General features: G+C 43.8%; 1 protein-coding gene across 1 annotated transcript in view; it reads left to right on the top strand.

The window, feature by feature from the left end:
- The first annotated feature begins 526 nt into the window (after positions 1 to 526).
- LOC8032028 (A disintegrin and metalloproteinase with thrombospondin motifs 16-like) overlaps positions 527 to 20,742 on the top strand; it is a 68,480-nt gene continuing 48,264 nt past the window's right edge. The window contains exons 1-5 of the mRNA XM_040206570.1: positions 527 to 599; positions 4,956 to 5,134; positions 8,328 to 8,420; positions 10,181 to 10,307; positions 19,492 to 19,527. Coding sequence (XP_040062504.1) covers positions 554 to 599; positions 4,956 to 5,134; positions 8,328 to 8,420; positions 10,181 to 10,307; positions 19,492 to 19,527 — 481 coding nt within the window. The 5' untranslated portion in view covers positions 527 to 553. The remainder of the gene's footprint in view (positions 600 to 4,955; positions 5,135 to 8,327; positions 8,421 to 10,180; positions 10,308 to 19,491; positions 19,528 to 20,742) is intronic.

The raw sequence follows: 20,742 nt of genomic DNA, 5'->3' as shown, positions 1-20,742 counted from the left end.
GACTGACCACAAACACCTCAGGTCGGCCTGCCACCTCCATAAAACAACAGAATGCGCATAAGCGAAACATTTTGAAGTTGAGTGACTCGAGCATGTTGCAACGCTCAAGTCCCACAATTTCTCCGCGACCTCTCAGAGCACTTTTCGATATCGTACAGCACGTCCATTACCAAGCGACAAAGGTCATAACAAATACTTCAATGTACGTCATGAGGTTATGAGGTCTTGAGGCGACTGGCATATGCTCGAATAATGGATGTAGGCAATACAACGCAATAGCTTTCAAAGCACTCGAGAGAAAAATCTTTGTTAGCCAAGAACGTTTGAGTGACGTGCTCTTTAAATAACACGCCCGTTTATAGGCACCGCGCCGTCTTAAAGTATCTCGTGGAAACATGGAAATAAGCTAACTTTGAAAGGATGGAAATCTCCAAATACAAGAAACAGACCTAAAATGTCACTGGTTGGAGATTTAAGTCAAGAGCTCTTGCACACCCTGGAGGCTTTGCCGATTGTCTCGACCACTCAACGAGTCGGGGGCAGGAATACCAGTATGCTTGCTTGGAAACTTGCCATCTGCCTGCTGGGCACTGCTACAGGTAGGGTAAACAGATTAACTGCTATTCAGCCACTGGCAGCTTAATATGGCACTCAAATACTTTCTGTCGAAGATTGTTCTTGATTGCATATTGTTTGTTGGACTTTAGTCCTTTAAAAGCAAGAGTTCTAGACGGCAAGACGTCTTGGTAAAATCGCAGCAATAGAACTACGCAGCCACAATCTTTCGGGTCCCACCACCTACATACAATTTGACCACTAAAAATAGTTGATTGATTGGAGATTCCGAAGTTTATTATTATTGCTATTTTTACGTGAATTGTGCATTATATTCTCAAAAAAAAAGTAAATTCTTTGGGTGGTAAGACACGTAACAAAGAAATTGTTCCTTGGAAACGCCGTCCGACGGCGCCCGCTGGTGTCTCCTCTAAGGAGCAGAAAGAGGGTCCTGTGTCGCTATCTTTGATTATGTTAGGAAAATCGGCCGCCCCATGAGTGTAATTTCTTATTTATTTTTTTTAAGCATGTTTAAAGCGTGTAAATTGAGTTATTACCATAAATAGACAATCTCATAATCCCCTGCAGCGCCCTTTTCAGAAACGCAGGTTGTGGTTAATTATGTACACGATCCTTCTTTTGTGATTGGTCCTTCGTCGTCCTTACTTGCTAATGCCGCATTTTGATTTTCTGCGGAGCTATATTACCTATTAGGGCCGAGCATCGAGTAAAAATTAATTAATTGATTAATTGGTTTCGTCCATTCCATTGCATAATAGCTTTTTTTTTAAAGTCAAAAGTACTTTTTTTTTTGCTGAATATCTAATAAATCGCAAAATGTAAGATTTCAGACTTTAAATCAACTTTGATGTGTAGTTGAGAACAGTGAAACGACACCAACTCACAAGTTTTCACTTCAGCCGTATGAGGCAAAGAAGCTTATTGATATTCTTCGGAATTGCGAACTGCTTTCATCGTTCACAACAGTCTCTGCTGCGGTAAACGGATACTCGCATGGCGTTTACCTGGCAGGGCTACGTGTAACCTTCACCACCCTTGTTTGGACTTACAAATCTTGCCCCTACAGTTTACCTTAGGTCAAAATTTTACCTAAAGTTTGCCTTTCTACAGGTGCATTCGTCCACGTCCGCTTAATAAAAGCGTTATGTTTTTTTTTTTTTTTGCTACATTTATTTGATCTACTGGTTAAAAAATACATCGAAATTACAGCATTAATCGAGTAATGGGTAGGTTACTCCATAAACTGCCCAGCTCTAATCAGACCATCTTCGGGACTCGCCACACACTGTCTTAATTGAGTTGTCAGAGACCATAGGAGATGCCATCTGCGCAGCTGCACCCAGGAATCATAACGCCACAAATCATAGCAGCCTGTTCATTTATTTATTTATTCCCCCTAAAGGCCTTCACGGGCATTGCATAGGGGGTACAACCGTACAGTAACGTGAAAAACAAAAGCCAAGCAGCAACACACACACAAAGAAAGATAAAATGTATGCATGCAAAATAAAACATATTTTGATACATTCCGGCAATTTCAGTAGTAATTAAGATATATGCGTTAAAAGGTTACCATAAACATAGCTGCACAAAACAAAAGACGAAAATTTCAATTCCACCTAGCCTACTCAAACAGCATTAGGTTTACCGTGGCAACAAACGACTCATGATCACTGATGACGGCAATTTCTCTTGGAAGGCTATTCTAATGTGAAATGGTAAGAAGAGGCGAATTTTGGAATTTATTAGTTCGTGCATATATGGGGTCAATTTAAAGAAAAAAAAGTTATCTGAACGGGGCGATATATGGTTAGCTAGCCGTAAGAAAACATCTAAAAGCTGATGGGCTATGGTAGAGTTTGTGAATAAATTATAGGCGCGCAAGATGCGTTCTATAGTATGAAGGAGTGATAAGTCGATATTTTAATCCGCTAACACTATTAAAGCGGGAGTAGTCACGAACTATGAGACGAGCGGCTTTGTTTTGTAGTGATTCTACATTCTCTCCCAGATATAATTGGTGAAGATAGTAAATAAAGGATGCATACTCTAGTTGAGATCTAACAAGAGCAGTGTAGACAACGAGTTTTGTTCCTGTCTTTGCTTGGACGAGAGTGCGATTTAAACTTATTTAATTTCGATGCACACAGCACTGAACCATTGGCGCTTCGATATTAAGTATAAACCGCATGCAAGCGTTTCGGCGAGCAACGAGGCAAGCGACGGCGACCCGCTTCGCTGTCGCTCGGTCAATCGCGCGACGAGGCAAACTGCATGGAAGCGACGGTAGCAAGCGACCAAGACGGTGAGCGACGTTTTCTAGAAATCTAAAAACCGAACGACGCGACGGGTGACAGTGAGAAATCTTCGTCGCTGATTCTCGTAATGGTCGCCGTCGCTCGTGTCGTCGCTCGCTAAAGCGCTTACATGCGGTTCGGATTTTACTTACGGAAACGGTGTCTAAAGCGCGCACATGCAGCGAGAAGCACGACTGTGATAGCCTTACTGCGTCAGTTGAAATTTTCGGGTTCCGGAAGAAATGTCCCCGGAAAAAACGTCCCCGGAAAAAATGTCCCCGTTAAAAAAGTCCCCGGAAAAAATGTCCCCGGAAAAAAAGGCCCCAGGTGAAAAATAGGAAAAAATGTCCCCAAAGGGACATTTTTTCCACTTCAAGTTTTTGACTTTTGTGTATGAATCAAGAGTTTGTCATTTCATTCCTGATTTTGCAACAGTGCATCTCAACTGTTTGTGTTTGTTTTTCATTGTGAATAAAACATTCATAACGCTTCTAGCTAAAACCAAATTATTGTGTCGGGAAATTTGAGAGGTACTTGTGTACCCTTTCCCAAATAGGTAAAAAGCGCGACACTTAACACGAACAAGCAATCGCTAGTTGTTTTTTTTTTTTTTAAGGGGCGAAGCTTTTTAGGGTTTAGCCTTGTCCGTCCGGCGTCCGTGCTCACATCGATTGCCATCCCATCCGTCTTCTTAAAAAAAGAAAAAATGTTTGCGCAGTCGACAGGATTCAAACCTGTGCGGGAGACCCCAATGGATTTCTAGTCCATCGAGACGAGTAGGGGCTCTGAGATGTGGTAGTAACTCAAGAGCTGGGGATGTCATGGCTGAAACGTTGCATGTAGCCGCTCAACGTCTATACAACAGGGGGCGCTGCGGTCAAATGCGTATGTAATCGCGTTAAACTTTGCATGCATTGGATCAACGTTTATAGAGGAGAGGGCGGAGGGCGCTGCGGTCAAATGCTCAAATGCGTATATAACCACGTTTTATACCACACATTCTCTTTCTGATATGGACGTGGAGATGCTTTCCCACGGCACCCAGCGGATCCAAGCTGGTCCGCTAGAAGAACCACTGGCTCTGCATTTCACCGACCATAAAGCAGTAATAATAAAGTCGAAACGCAACCCGGGACCCAGCAATACCTATGAGCAATAAAAACAAATTAGCACCATCAGCACTACCTATATGAACAATAAAATCAGTATCATCAGCACCACCAGAGCTTCGCCCCAATCAACATAATTCAACACGTGGAGATGCGGTCATTTTTTTATAGAAACGAGAGGTTAATTGTCATCAAAGGTATTATAGGTATTGAAGGTGCTTATTTGGGGATATAATGCAAACGGTAACATTTCGTTCTCACTAATCCTCTTTCGGAGCTGTTTTCCCCTACCTGCCACACGGTGCCTTTTTTCCCAGGACATCTGACCGGACCGCCCGAAGCACATGAGGATCAGGGAAACCCAGAGATAGAAAATCCTTTCGGGACATTTTTTCCTATTTTTCATCTGGGGCCTTTTTTTTCGGGGCCTTTTTTTCCGGGGCCTTTTTTTCCGGGGACATTTTTTCCGGGGACATTTATTCCGGGGACATTTTTTCCTACACCCGAAATTTTCATATGTTGCAATGGTGTTGACTGCCCTTTATTAGCGACAAAAACGCAAGAATGTGATGAGCCTACATGGTCTCTGAAGCCTAGGCCGAAATCTTGCATCGTCGATCCATTCGCTGTCCGATTCCATACCATAAATAAGAAAATACAAGAGCTATGTTGAAATATAGATATCACAAGATCGAATGAAAGCCCAAAATATCAAAAAGACCTGAAGAAAACACACGTTTTTTACGCGGAACTCAAAAGAACACGAGAACAAAGCTCCGGTGGCGGCCGGCGCAGCACACACGGCGAGATACTGAAGGTCGGCTATGGCGGCCCGGAAAGCGCGAGGAGGGCGCGCCGACTGGTGGCAGCTCCAGTAACTGACTCCGTGAAAGCGTCTGACCAGCTCATTCGCATAACACTCCGTACTTTCCAGTCTTTTTCAGCATGGTCAAGCTAGTGTGACTCGTTCCAGGAGCCAGGATCGGGGAGGAGTACGTGTACCCCCGGATCCTGGAGGAGAGATCTTCAGATGGCCTCAAGCTGGTGTCCGTCGACGGGAAGAAGATTCTCAGGCTGGAGAAGGCGTCCGTGCTAGCCGAGACCCTACTCGTGACGTCATACGACGGGAACGGGCAAGTGACGCACACGACGGTGAGTACACGCCATGCCCCATGGGAGATTTATCCATACCAAATCAAAACTAAACCAACTCTTTCTAGCGTTCCTCCTTCTAACGTGTATAATTAAACATGATTGTAAACCTGAGACTGGGGCAGGAAGAGAACACAACAGAAGGCAGTAAAAGAGGAGGCAACGTCTCAAACTCAGCTGCAAAGTTTATTTCGAACACGCTTTATATACCCATCTCCAACGCCGTCTCTACAATAAAACAAAAAAAAAAAACACACATGACAAGAGGACAATGACACTTCGGTTAACCTTCTCTTATCTCTCTTCACCTTGGCTGTGGTACACTTACAGAAAGGGACACATTCTAGCATAACCACCGCTACCCGGCGAACGTAGGTGAAAACACTGCTGAACAGAAAGAAAGGGTTTGACCTTCAAAGGTGCGTTCCCACTTACAAATCACTCAGTCCAAAGAAACAATACTATACACTGCTACCAGCCGGAACTGGGGCCATCTCCAAAAATGAGAACGACATTGCCCTCCTACCACGAACCACAAATGGGTAACACAGCGACTTTCTCGAACAAGTCCAAGGATACACATATAAACAACACTAAAATTAAAAAAAAAAACTTTACAAGCGTTGAAATTGTTTACATTCGTTCGCAAACTGCAATGACGCCTGACTTATACAGTTGCCAGACGTTTTTATACGAATCGTTTCTTGGACTACACGTTTCATATCATTGTGTTCTTTGTGAATTACTTCCGTTTCGGACCAGTTGGCTTTACAATTATTACACTCTAGAAGGTCCCTCGCTAACTCGGAATTGGACGCGTTGTTTATCACATTCCGTTTGTGTTCCGTCAGTCTATCATTTAGACATCTCGACGTCTGACCTACGTATTTAAATCCACACTCCAAAGGAATCTCATAAACCACCGAATTCTCACACGGTACCGACTTCTCGCGATGTGCCTTCTGGCAAACTTCCTGTTTCGATTCAAAAGGTGTAAGCTTGCACAACTTAAAATCGGATGTAAACACAGTTTCTACGCCAAACCTTTTTGCCGACGCTTTTATGTTATGGGAAATATCGTGAAAATACGGTATAGCAACTCGTCGGTTCCTAACAGTTGGTTCATTCCGCTTGTCTCTGATTTAAATAGAAAGTTGCCGTTTTAGAAAAGTTTCATCATACCCCGCGTCCTCCAGTCTACCCCATTGTCTTTTTAAAGCTTGACTCATGAAATGGGTACATGACCTTTTTAGCGCATTACCAATAAATGATTTCGCAACTCCCGCCTTAATAATTTTAGAGTGACAACTTTGTCTCGGGAGCACCGGTTTAGCCATCTTCTTACCATTATCCCAACATAAACCATTTTTTACCTGAATGCGCAAGTCCAAAAACTGCAACATGTTCTCCTCTGGTTTTTCTACTGTGAAATGCAACTCCGAGGCCGTTGACCTAATAAGCTTTTCAAGATACTCCGACTTTCCTTCTTCAAACGTGCAGACAAAAATATCATCTACATATCTTCTGATGAAGCCCACGTTAGGTGACAACTCATTCATCCTGTCAAACAATACTCTATCCAAACTGTTGAGGTATATCTCAGCTAACAACGGAGCGACGGACGAGCCTATGCATACACCTTCTTTCTGGATGTATTTGCGATTATTATATTCGAGGACTGTTGACTTTAAATAGAGATCTAACACGGTAAGGAAGCTTTCCACTGTCACGCCCGATCCTGATTGAAACTTTACCAGATTCAACTCTAGCACCTCCTTCACGGCATTCATCAGCCTCTTCTTTTCCAGAGAATAATACAAATCTTTTATATCCATGGAGAATACCGCATACCTCCTCCCATGGTTGTGTTCTAAGATCTGAATGAGTTCTTCTGTGTTTCTCAGCGATAAGGATTTGTCTAAACTGACCTGACCTAACACATGCTGCAGAAACTTAGGCACAACTTTTTGCCACGTTCCGTTTTCGTTTACAACCACTTTGAGAGGCATCTCCACTTTATGGTCCTTTAGGAAAAATTTTAAACATAGGTACATTTTTGATTGACTCATTATGCTTTTGACAACTTGCTCTTTATCTTCTTCCTTTAACACTGTGCATATGTCCCTTCTCATCTTTGCCAACTTTCCGTTCCAGTCCTTGAACAATACACTCATGGCATTTTCTGCTTTGTTTTGAAATTCTTTCATCGGGAGGATACCAAACCTCCCCGATTTATCTGTTTGGAGTAATTTTAACGACCGTGAATCTATCTCATTCTTGACCATGTTTACATCCTTAAAATTCCTTTTTTCTTTCGGGTACATATCTCCCATGATTTTATCTAATCTCCCCACCGTCTGATCCAAAAAAGCCGTCTTTTCATCATGACCTACTACGCGCGCAACGTTTTGAACTGCGGAAAATACATCGAGTCTGGAAGGCCTCACATTGATACAAAATTTAGGTCCCTTGGATAAAAAACTTTCCGTTCTTTCTGAAATCGAAATGCTACAAGGGTTGACTACATTTAAACGCGATCCCGACACACACTGAGTATTACGCCATGCCAATGGCAAACAATTCTCCTTCCTCTTCATTATCTTAACAGAGTTCAAGACTTGCGTTCGCTTGACATACCAGATCCTGTGGAACTGTGCCCTCTTGATGCTGTCCCAGTGCTGGAACTCCTTGCGACGCCTGTAGTCCATTCCCAAGAGGAGGTCCCAAAGTCTGTTGCACGCCGTGTAAAGTTCTTGTATTCTCCTGGTGGCTCCTTCCCTGTAGACCTTGATAACTTTCTTCTTTGAACTCCAAGCAAAACCACTTGTTGATAGATGCCTGAACTGCGCTGGGTCGATGAAGTTCTTCCGCAACGAAAGCCCATAGTACGCTACATCCGCTTCCAGTTCCGCCAAACGAAGTGCCAACTTGTCCAGTACCATGTATGCTTGAAAAATTAGTATAGAAGACGACGAAGGAAGAGTGGTTTCATAAGAAAAAGGGATTAAGCCTGCTTCAGGTACGATTAACGAAAAAATAGTCAGAGTGCAGGCGGCAAATAATTAATTTATTCCGAGAGGTTGAAAAAAAAAATCTACTACAAACGTTACGCTAAGAGATGTTAACAGTGTTGTTTGCGATAATTTACGCAAATTCCTTAAATACATATATGCTTTTATTTTCGTCATTTTAGATTCAAGCCGAAGAAATTGAGAAGTACCACTACCGTGACCGCGACCAATACGCCTCCTTGATGGTGCGCGACACAGGGAATGGCCTCGAAATGGTAACAATAATACTGCCTTTTGAGTAATAATTAAGATACTTATTTGACACTGAGCTTCGGATACTGTAGAAAATGAAAGTGTGAACAGCGTTTGGCATCGTCACAATCATATTCGTTGACAGCTTGAGAAATGCAGTGCACGCTCACTATCGAATATATTAGCATTGCTTCGGGGTCAATGATACTGCTAAATTAACCATAAAGAACACCGAAGAACAACAACTTGAAGTATTGCGTTTCTTAAGCTGTCAGTGGTAATAATTTCGTGATTATATTCCCTACCAACCCGTAATTATAGAATTTCTTTTCACATACATTGATATATTATACAAAGAAAATGAATTAATGACTTGAGCCACCGAAAAGATTATTCGGCATCGCTAACCAATAACAACTCAGTTTCGCGGGAAAAAAGATACCATTGATCTGAGATACTGCTCCTTCTCTCCATCGGTTTTATTGACTGAAGGGACACCAATGAGTGGCCCTTAGGCTGTATTGCAAACCAGTTGACGCATTGAAGACCTTAGTATCGTGTGTATCCTCGAGTGGTTAGCGCAGCTGCCCGATGACATCTTCGGGGCATTTTGCAGCGGCGCTAGCTCTATCAACCCTTCTAAAAGGTTCCGCGAAACGATATTTAAAAACTAAATGCAAAAATAATAGAGTAAACAACTTTTTCGCCGTAGTTGTGATTATTATGTTGTTTCTGGGAAGGCTCAAAACTGCTTAAGACTATTATTATGTCAAAAGGGCCACGACATTCCATTTATACGTTCCTAAGAGACCGAAAGCAACCAGCGGTGCGCAGCCTTTAAGTTATATTCACTTATTAGTATATTCTGTACTTTACAATGGTAGCGGTATGCATAGGGTGTTTAGAAATGACTTGGTCAACCAGTGAAATAGCAGACGTAGCAACTATGATTCTAGTGAATTTGTATTGGGAAAGAAATCCCCCATAACTCCCAATATCTTCAAGAGGTCTCAACTGCATATTTTTAAACAATATCAATATTTTTTTATTGCGTCGAGAATTTAAAGTAAGTTTTAAATGATCATGTGATCTATTCAAAGCCTGCTCGACTTAAAAAATCGAAAAGTAAACCACTTAGTTGGTATTTCATTCCAGGAGACGTACGGCACGGGGGGATCGCTTTGCCTTCTGCTTTGAAAGACGTCAAAGAGAACGATTCCTTATAATGTAATACTGTCAATTTCTTAACCGACTGGAACATTATAATCTGGGGTGATTCACATGGTGCTTCAGTTGTCACGAAGTGGTCGACAGTTTTATTACTATCGACTTTCAGATATAATCGATATAGTCATTCGTTAAAATTAACAGTATGGCCGAATGTGCTCATTTTGGTCACAAACTTATACCGTGAATCATTTTGCTCCTGAATCTCCTCTCTGAGAAAAATACTGGAATATATCAGCCACATCTTGTGTTCGCTCTTACTGCTCCGCGAATAGAATCTCACAATATTACTGCATTTCTGTCTGCTCCGTAGAATATGATGTTCGTCAGCAAAGTTAGGAATGCTAGATTCATTAAAATGAGTAGTTCGGTAAATTGCGCAAGTTTTGTCACAAATTTATGGTGAAAATCTTGCGAATTTATATAAACGCACGGTTTTCTGTGAGAAAAATACTAGAAACAAAAGTGATCTGATATGGGTTTCGCATTCACTGTCCCACGAACTAACTGTATTCTTTGTATTTCGGTCTGTTCTATCGGATATAATGTTCGCCAGACAGGGATAGTGGACACTGTCACACGAATCGAACCTGTGCTCACAGCGCCGCGATCGTTGGACGGGTCCTTGCCGCACAGGTTGCACACCATGCCAGAGGAAGAATTGGAACGGCTCAAGAAGATCGGTGAGTTTAGAGCCCCAACTAAGTCACGCTTTAAGGCCGCTCTACACATTGACACTCAGCGCTGAGATAACGCCAACCCAGCAATGATATCAGTATTGCTGTTAGCGCTGCCTCAGCGCTGAGCTAGCGTTGCACTGTATGGTTTGTAAACAAGAAAATAGGAGCCACCTAGGCATCGGAACGTTTATACAGCGCTGGGTTATCACTGCGCTAGACGTGCTGACAGGCTTTAATAATTACACTTCGCCCATACATGTGCGTACGTAGAGCCTATGTTGCCAGTTCTCACCAGTTTTCGTCGACGTGCCTGGTGAAAGATGTGAAAAAAAAAGCTTTCCGTTCATGTGCTTTCTAAAATGGTTCACGACCGAAAAAAACGATGCTGCGATTAGTAGTCGCAACGATTTAGGACAACTGTCGTTCATTGCGACAGATGTATATGACCGCCTTGCCGCATCGGTCAATGGTACAGAGGAACAAAAATACTCGATGCGTAGCATTGTAATGACTCTAAATGAGTTCTAGAAAATGCTCAGTAACTCATCTTTATGTTTAAGACATACCTCAACGTAAGTCACTATTACCCGAAAAGGAAAATAATGTCCGCTAGTCTACGTTCCAGCATGGACTTCACTCCGACTCGGACTTGCTTGAAGCATCCGGAAGTTGGACATTTGTTCTGGAAGTTAGGAGCTTGCTGCGCCTTTCTTCAAAGTATGGTGGCAGTTAAACCATCCTGCTATTGAAACTCGGTGTTGCCACTTGTCTAAAGCTTTATCTCAAATCGCAAGAAAAGCTTTTCTGTCCTTCAGAAATAATAAAACAGTCCGGGACAAAGTAAACTGATATTGCCTGAAATAGCTTTCCTGACATAGTATCTAAAGCTGTGGAAGTATATTTGTTTAGTTGTGACGATTGCCGATTGCCATCGCTCTGCGCTAGGCACAAAAATAGCGTCACCCAGAAGAGAATCTGGAAAATGAGGTGCGGGTACTTTAAGCGTATTTTGGTTCCTTCTGGTGGAAGCGATTGTGTGAGTCTACAATTATCTGACTCTTTGGGTGATTCCTATGTTTCCTTTAGCATTAGATCACGAGATCGAAGAGCTTGAACGCGGATGTATAAGCCTAACCAACTGGAATCTCGAGTTACTCATAGGAGAAACGGTTTTATTGAAGATTTCTCTGTTCCGCTTGTGTTTAGTGCGCAACAGGCAGGTTATCCTGAGTCAAAAAAATAAAAGTCAATATCTTCAATAACTGCGTTCACAAGACCCGACAGGAACCCACTCAGGCAACAAGCCGCTTACTTGCGGTCGATAAAACCCGCGTGCTCATCCAATTCTACCTAGAAGAGAAGGCCTGCGTATGACGTCATCGTTAGTGGACCCCCTTTCCGCTCCAAGTGCCAAGCAGGCTGAAGCATGAGCGAGAGTGGCCGCGAAGTGGCACACGCGTCCGTCATGGCGTCTCCGCGTACCAGCGTCGCGCTCGTGAGACGCTATGTGCAGTGCAAGTTCGTCTGCTTCTTCAGGAGGTGTTGCCGTGACGTGAGAACAGCGAGCTCTGATTGGTTCCTTTAGGAAAGATAGTGTGTCGATCTCAAGGTGGCTAGATTAAGGTCTACCCACTATTTTTTTTATGCCAAAGTCAATCAGAGCCCGGAATTGTCCTGACGTAACCGCAACCCTTGTGCAAGAAGCAGACGAATTGCTCTAATCATGGCAGGCGGTGACGCCACGACGCACTCGCAGGGAGTGGCGAGCTCCATGCGTCTCATTATTCCTCTGCAGCCAATGAGATTTCAGCATTATTCGAGAAAGACGCCGAACGAGCAATCACGAAGTAAGAGCCATGTACGTAGTAAGCATCGGCCTTCCTTTCTTGAACTCTCAGTGACTATTAGCACCGAGATGTTTCGGTAACGCCCTCTTATGGTTTCCTTTGATGACGTCACGAACAGGATTTGCCTCACCGTGAACCGACGATTTCGCAGGCATTATCATAATAGAGGAAGCTATAGTTTGGCCAATCGCGAACTTTGACCAGATTGACGCTTTGGGTCACACACGTCGCAAATAGTGGGGATCAGTACTCTAAACACACCAATCGAACACGCCTTTTCAGGCATGCAGCTACTGTGCTCTTACGAGAAAGCTCGAGGCGTATATATAGATCTTTAATGTGTACTTTATCGAAATCATATGTTGTCATTTTATGTGACTAAAAAGTCACAATGTATTTGTAATTTATATGCCCAAAAAATTTGATGTACTATAGTTGCATGCCGCTTGCGCCCATTGTCGCTTGAAATGTTTTGTACAACCTCATGTACTTATGTATAAACAGTTAAACTGCGGCGATTAACTCAAATATACATGGCAAGAGGTCCATTAACCTCTCAAAAGCACACGTAATAACCTTTTGCGAAATTTCCCAAGCACCAAGGAGAATGCTGGGAACGTAGGGGAACGAGCTGCACGCGCTTGGCGTCTCAGTATAAAAAATTCGAAGTTTATAAACCAAAATAAGATGTTATTGAACACACGTGTAAAGCGCCATCTGCCTTTTTACATTTTTGTCTTAAAACAGTTACTGCTGCAGACGTCAGCGAGTGCAGCGTATGTAACATCATTCGCAGCAGGCTGCTTGGTGTTAGCACAACTCAGCGAAAGGTCTATTTCTTCAAAAAGTTTTGCAAAAAAAGAAAAAAAAGAAAAGACGTTGTGCAAATATTCTGGTTCGTCTCCAACGTAACCCGAACGGAAAAGGTTTCTTCGCAAAAATATGGGAGTCGCTCTGTTCGCTACTTTTGCTATCACAATATATGAACTTTTCCTCCCTACAAAAGTGTATACTTTTTGTTTGTATTTTGTTTAGATTATTCTGTGTGCGCGTTTTCTTATTTTTCATTTGCATCGGTAATTTTGTTTCTGCTGGCTTGTTCACTTCCGCCATGTCTTAATCTTCAAAGGTCGGCCGGCTGAGTTTTAACAAAATAAATAATAAATTTGTTTGGCGCGCTCAGTCCTTTGTAATTGACCCACCACATGGTCTTTTCGGAAAGTTAACATTTAGGATGAAGAGTCTATCACACAACTAAACATATGTTAGACAAATCCCGGTATTGTACGAGATGACATTTAGTGTATTTTATTTCGCGTTCGGGCGTCTTTCTTCCACGTTCCATGTTTTCCTGCTGACGTCATGGAAAGGTTGGCCGACGACTGACTTAACCCTTCCAAGGGTTTAACGGAACGTCATGCTTCTGTAAGTTTGAGAGGGAATTTCAAGTTCTATGTGTTTGGTCGCATGGTGTCGAACCGAACCACATCACGAACCAAGAACCGGAGCAAACTCGTTATTTTTGACCGAACTGTAACAAAACCATAACCGCAATTAAGCATTTACTATTAAACCCAAACCAGACTGTTACACTCTTAGAAATAGGGGGTGTATCGGTGAAACCCCTTGTACCTTATCTAACACCCCAAAACTACATTTGGACGTTCAGTGCACTGACCACGAGCCGGCGATACCTACTTTTCCGAGTGGATTGATAGCTGTTGGATATAACGTACTAAATAGCTGATGTGCGTATAAAGGACAAGAAAGAAAACAAAAAAAAAACACTGAGGTTTTGCAGCAGCGCCAAAACAACCTTGATTGTCTTACTGTAGCCTTTATTGCGTACATTAGCTACATCAATAAGTCGTATCGGTCAACTATCAAGACGCTCTTAAAAGCTGGTATCGTCGGTTCGACGTCCGTAGACATGAACGTCCAAATGTAGATTTGGGGGGTTACATATAGGACAAGGGGTGTACCTTTATACACCTCCTATTTCTTAGAGTGTACCGTATTCTCGTGCAGCGGTTACCGGCTCATTCAGAAACGTTTCGGCGTAACGACATATGAGCCGCGAGTTCTTGCGAGAAGGGGCGCGAAGTCAATAACATAATTGCGACTGTGGTGTCCCCGGAGCATTTTTGACTAAGCGAACGGCGGCGATGTGGAGACGGCTGAAAAATAATGAAACAGACAAAGTTATTTTACGTCTTTGTACAGCACGACTTGGTGCCGGCGACTCGGTACTGTGGCGTGCATTTCCACATATTGTTTCACCTTATCGTAAACCGCAAAAGGATGCCACGAGCCTCCCGAGTCAGTTCACAACTCGGAGGTTTTCACGTGTCTTCCCGGTTGGGCGGTTGGACCCGGGAAGCGAGAAGTCAGGTGACAAGCTACTAGCTATGGATTGGCACGGGAAGCTCGTAAAGTCCATCGTGGAACATCCTAAGGTCAAAGGTTTCCTCGGAAACATACGGGAAACGCTCTGTTCGCTACATTTGCTATCACATTGAATAACTTTGTCTCCTTACGAAAGTTCTAACGTTTTCAAACGACTATGCCTCTTGGCATAGTCGCTTGATTATGACGTAAGGCTGAAGAGCTATTTTTATGTATTTCTGAGTATGTGTGTATCATGTGTATGTCTTTGTTTTTCTTTTCTTGTTGCTAAGCAATATTCCCCGAGGGAAGAGAAAGCAAACAAACATCAAAATAAGAAATAATAAGTCGGCGGCTTTTAAGTGTTTGTCCTGCGGAGAAAGAATCCGGAGGCGCCAAGAGGCGAAACAGCGACGAGCGCGACCGACACTCTGGTGCCGGTCGTCTGGATGACAATTGTCCACAGCAGCCCAAAACCCTTAGCCATGCCTAAAAAAAAAAATAACGCCTAAGTTTTAATAGCAACATGTCGCCCTAATTTCTTTTTTTACACCCGTTTTTGTTTTTATCATTTTTAGACCGCTTTTCACTGTTTTTCTCCTCTAAAGTCTAGTCATTCGAGAAAAAGTTTTCGGGTGTGCAGTTTGCGAGTACGGTCCGTAATATACCGTGACGGTGTCACTGCATGCCAGATGAGTGAGATCACATGTGATTACTGTACTTCGAACTGTTTCTGAGTGCATGTAGGACCTCTTAATTTCCGTAGAACGGTGATTGCGATAAAACGTCGAGATCACAACATGAAATTAAGCATGCATATATTTGTTTTTGCTTTCCTAGTTTCCGCAGCGCGGCTTCTGATTACCTTTTCTTTTAAATGCAAATGACGCGGTGTTGAACACACTTCTTAAACGACTTGAGGCTGGGGACTTTCCTTTTTAACCACCGGTTTAAATCGGTTCCCTCTTGGGGAAACCGTTAACCGAACAGTTATTTCGAATTCATCACTCAACCGGAACTGAACCGCAATAAATACAAAGGTACGAACCCGAACTCGAACCCAAACCGGAAGAGTGACCGGTTCGACTCCGTGGTGTTGTGTTAGCATTGCAACAAATGGCACGCGCACCGACGTCCCACAACATCCGCCTACAATATTGGCGCGTGCTTGGTAGGAATCCTTCTGCGCCAACCGCTTAACCGCTCATTTACACCGGAAGCGGATCCACGTTCGCAAAGTGGTTGCGAACGCGGTTGTATAAAGATCCAGTACAATCTCACGCGCACTCGATGACATCAAGTGCGCGTGCAATTGTACTGGATCTTTATACAACCTCGTTCGCAACCGCTTTGCGAACGCGGATCCGCTTCCAGTGTGAATGAGCGGTTAGCGCGATCCAACGTCCAACGCGTTTTTGTGCGCGCGTAGGTCGGGCGCTTTCCGGAAATTGCGTATTTCGTGACCTTTTTGCTGTTTCCGGTGTGCTTTCTGAGTCACAATTATGCGCGTTGTTTAGGACGGTCTGCTTTCGGGAGAGCGGAGAGCATCTACGCCAAACGGCGAAGAAACGCGGAGCTGGAACTATACACTCCGTGCGACGCGACTGGCGCGCCGCCGCGCGGCCGGTACCGAAGGTAGGCAGTGAGAACCCCAGAGAAAACGAAACCGAAACCACGTCGCGCACGTTGGTACGCGTTGAAGTCGGATCGGTGCGGTTGCGCTGGGTTCACAGCATGAAGTGCTGCCTGTGCTGCGTCATTAAGTGCTTCCATAGTTATGCGTCGTATCTCGTGGGGACAAAGTTTCACAGTTTTTCAGCTTGCCGATGTTTTGTGGGACAGCGACAACGATGGAGCCGTGCCGTACGACGCGAGAAATTTGGTCTCTCGATCATGTCTGCCACTGTGTCGGCACGGCTGACATATTCTACACTGCCGCTTGGCGCTCTGCGTTTGTTTTCGTACCAGTAACGCCTACATGTGTCAGCGCCGATGGAACGAAGTGAAATGCCATCCCACACTCGCGGGTATGCAGTGCCAATTTCGTTGGAGGAATGCCCTCCAAAGAAGTTTCGTCCCCATCGTACGTGTCGATGATATTTCCGGACAAGTATGGCACGCAATCTGTACTTCATGAAGAAAGATTCGAACGGTAAAAAAGTGACAAATATAAGTCTAAAGAAAACAACAATGAAACTCGAAATCACTGGAGAATCGACGTTTGAGTATGGAAGTTTATGTGGTGTGCTTCCTTTCTTGATCAGCCTCCTTTTAGATGATGAAACGCTGACATCCCCAGTTCTGTAGACAACATTTTTTTTTTCTCGGCTTTAGAGCCAACTATCGCAAAGTGGTTCGAACTGGGAGTACCGTCCACTGGTCCCTTCCTACCTCTAAAGCGTGCACCTGCCACGATGAGTGATATTATCAGACAGCCTTTGACGGTCAAAGCCAGTTCCCATTTAGTTACGCCGCCACAGGTTTCGCTATGCCAACTCTTTTTGTTATAATAAGTGTTGTGCCAAGTTACGGTCATGTCAAAGTACCTGTGCGCCGAAAATCAGCACCTCGCACAACAGGTTATTACACAACAGATGACCGCAAAAGCCCTTGGCGGCCGAACCGTCTGTTGGCCGACAACTTTGTTTTCTCGGCTTTGGAACCACCTTTCGTAAAGTTGCTTCAATTGGGAGTACAGTCCACTAGTCCCTTCCTATCGGTAAAGTCTCCACCTCCAACAACGAGTGGTATTCTCTTGACAGCCCTTTCATGGTCAAAACCTGTTACCATTGAGTTACGCCGCCCAAACCAAATTTCCTCCTGGGTTCCCTCTGCCACCTCTTTTTGGTACAATAAGTGCTGTATCATGTTACTGCACCTGTGTGCCCAAATCTGCACTTCGCAGAGCCCGGTTATAACACAACATTTTGGGTCCAATATTGGATATCCCGTACAGCTTTATTTCTTTATTCGTTAGAAACATAACTTTCACACCTGCTGTCTTAATGAAACTTGGCACACTTCGTGCACAAACTTAGTGAACATCTCACTCGCCTCCAATATTATCGTTCCAACAGTCCTACGTTTACAGCGACGAGCGAAATAAATTTCCCACTCAGAGCAATTATGGTGGCGGCCATCTTGCTTTTCGGAAAATTGCTCCAAGTCCTTTTTCGGCCGCAACTAGAGAAATTACCCTTAATAACGACTCAAACTCAATATATAAGAAGCAGAGAACAGCTAAATGCCCTTCTGCCCCAGCACTCATGCAACGTCAGCCTCAACGTATCGGCTCAAAAAGCAAAAGTTTCGTCCGTGCGCGCTTCCGCCGCCACAACTTGGCATGCGAAAAGGCGCCGCAGGCTGCTGAACGCGCCTCACTGTCGAACGCCAGCTCCTCCGCTAGCGGCGCTGCGCGCGTTTTTCAAAGCGCCCCCTATAGTTCCCGCACGGAGTGTATAGTCAGTGATGTGTCAGGAACGAAGTTGAAGCTCCTCCCACTCATTTCCACTTTCGCAGAGCGAACGCATGAAAGAAGTGACCTCCTCTCCAGAGCTCGCTCTGCGAAAGTGGAAAGGGGTGGGAGGAGCTTCTACTTGGTTCTTGACGTGTCACCGACTGTAGTGCCCTTCAACAATTGTCCGGGAAAGGATATGGGAAAGGAGCGCCCTACTACGTCACAGCGCGTTTTGGTGCGCGTTCAGAAAAGGTTGAAATAATCCAACTTTCTCATGCGAGCCCGGAAGGCGCGAGAGATCAGCGCGACGTCACGAGATACGCAATTTCCGTTGGGCGCATGACCCACGCGCACACAAAAACGCGTTGGTTTGGATTGTGTTTTAACCAGTTCCAAAATACGCTTAATGGCCTTTGCGTTAGAACTGCCTACGACGGACGTAAGCTCTCAGCGAACCCTTGAGGAGGGCCTCTAACCACCACATTCAGTGCAGGGGAACGGAAAGGCATAGATGGATAAATGACTGTGGCTGAACCCTTTTAATAGGGCGGTGGCTTGCGCCACCTATCCAAACCTTTTAGTTGAACAATTTATTTATTTTTGATTAAAATGAATAAATGAATTAAAAAGTACCGTTAAGCTTCTTAGCACTATAACAGTGTCCGCAAGTAGTTCCAGCTCCGTCTACATGTGCACGCGCAAACCGCTCTCGCAAGTGCAGTGTGGAGAACGCATTGCTAACGCAAAGCCACAGTGCTTGCGTTTGGTCAATACGCAGTTACAGAGCTCTCCATTATTACTTGAACATGCTCTTGTTGCCTATACAACACGCTCTTGATGCATTCCTGCGCGAGTACCTTAAAAGTAGGCTCATGCAGTCAGCTCTAAACATTGTGTGTCCCTGACGTGTACAAGAAGGAGGTTTATATGTGCAACTTATTGACGAGCGTATTCTTAACTAGATCACAGATTCCGGCCTGCACATTTTAAGACTCGGCACAGGTGTGTAGAGGTGTTATGCTACGTGATCTATAGATCCCCGAGAGGCCCTGACGTACGTCGCTGTTTGGCACTGCTGTCGTCATGGCGCATGCGTAAACGCTTCACTTAAAGCAATTTTTTTTTCTTTGCGCGCGTGTTTAGTTTGTACGCCTGGTATGATCAAGCGCATGATATTCTTTGTAAAGTAGAGGGTTTTGAGTATAATGGTCGGAACTAAATTAAGATATTGTTATATTGAATGGGTTAAAACAGCGCAAAAAAGACGAAGGACCAGTAAAAGGAAACACACAGACACAGCGCTGTGTCTGTGTGTTTCCTTTTACTGGTCCTTCGTATTTTTTGCGCTGTTTTAACCCATTCAATATGACCATCAACCAACTCGCCCAACTTTCCACCTTGTTTAAGATATTGTTAACTAAAAATGAAAGAACCGGTCCGAAACTTCGGTTGCAAAGCCGCGTGTATACAATTCATTTTGAGTGTTTTTTTGTTCCAGCTACTCCGATCAAATCTTCGATGGCATCGCTCCTGGGTGAGTTGCTTCGAGTTTACTCGTTAATGCGAGTTCAGATACAATCGCGAGAGTTGGTATAACCTGTTCGATTCAATATAACACAGTGTTGTCTAAACAACTTTACGTTTCACTAGCTGAGCATGCGTAAGAAACCATGTTGCAAGTATTAAATCAATCTTTCTAACTCTGCTTCAAATCAGAGTGGAATCATTGTTATTATGAAACTAAATTCCTTCTTCCTTTCTTATTTCACAAATTTATCCAACATTTTAAATTCTTTTTACAGTGGCAGTATCGGAGATTTCGGCTAGATTTGCTTTTGTGGTCGCACCTAGAGGTACCGAGTGTGTGGGTGAAAAGAGAAGCATGTTTTTCTACTGCTAAGCTAAACTACGCATCGCGGAACACTGAGTCTCCGATTACCTGTTTATCGAGAGCAGTATGAAGCAGATGCCAAAGTTTCAGAGCCTACCACTATCCAATGCAAAAGCATTAAATGATTTTTTTTTCATCCAGAAAATGAAAGACGCCTACAATTCTCTGTAAATACCGAATTGTTGCGCACCTCTCAAAAATAAGGAGGCGAGGGAACAAAGGGAAGGGACCTTTCCCCTCTGTACCCTATCCACGTCCTCTCCTGCTACCCCCCCATTTAGCGGGAAATTTTCGCTAAAGTTAGTGAAAATGACTCCGCTAAATTTGGCGGGGAAATATTCCCGCTAAATTTAAGGCGAAATATTCCCGCTAAATTTGGCGGGAAATTTATAACCAGTTTCTCGGGAAACTTAACTGGAAACTTAGCGAAGATATTCCCGCTAAATTTAGCAGGGAAACTGAACTGATGTTGAGGTCACCTGATGCAATTTTCCTCGCTAAATTCAGCTACAAAATTTTACACTCATAACGTCACACTTGACGTCACGTGTTGCGTCATCATGGGAAGCGTCCCATAATGCAACGTTTCATAATGACGTCACACCTGACGTCGCGTGTGACGTCACGAGGGTAAAATTTTCCCGCTAAATTTAGCGGAAAAATCTTCTCGCTAAATTTAGCGGGAAAATTTCCCCGGTAAATTTTGCGGAAGAATTTCTCCGATAAATTTAGCGGAAAAGCTTCCGCGCTAAATTTAGCGCAAAAATTTTCCTCAAAATATAGCAGGAAAATTTCACCCTTGTGACGTCACATGTGACGTCACGTGTGACGTCATTACGGGAAACGTCCCATGATGCA

The sequence above is a fragment of the Ixodes scapularis genome, unplaced genomic scaffold, assembly GCF_016920785.2.
Source record: "Ixodes scapularis isolate PalLabHiFi unplaced genomic scaffold, ASM1692078v2 PGA_scaffold4__175_contigs__length_147842914, whole genome shotgun sequence".
In the NCBI taxonomy this organism is placed as follows: domain Eukaryota; kingdom Metazoa; phylum Arthropoda; class Arachnida; order Ixodida; family Ixodidae; genus Ixodes; species Ixodes scapularis.
The sequence above is the reverse complement of the archived record's forward strand: the minus strand, read 5'-3'. Positions and strand labels throughout refer to the sequence as shown.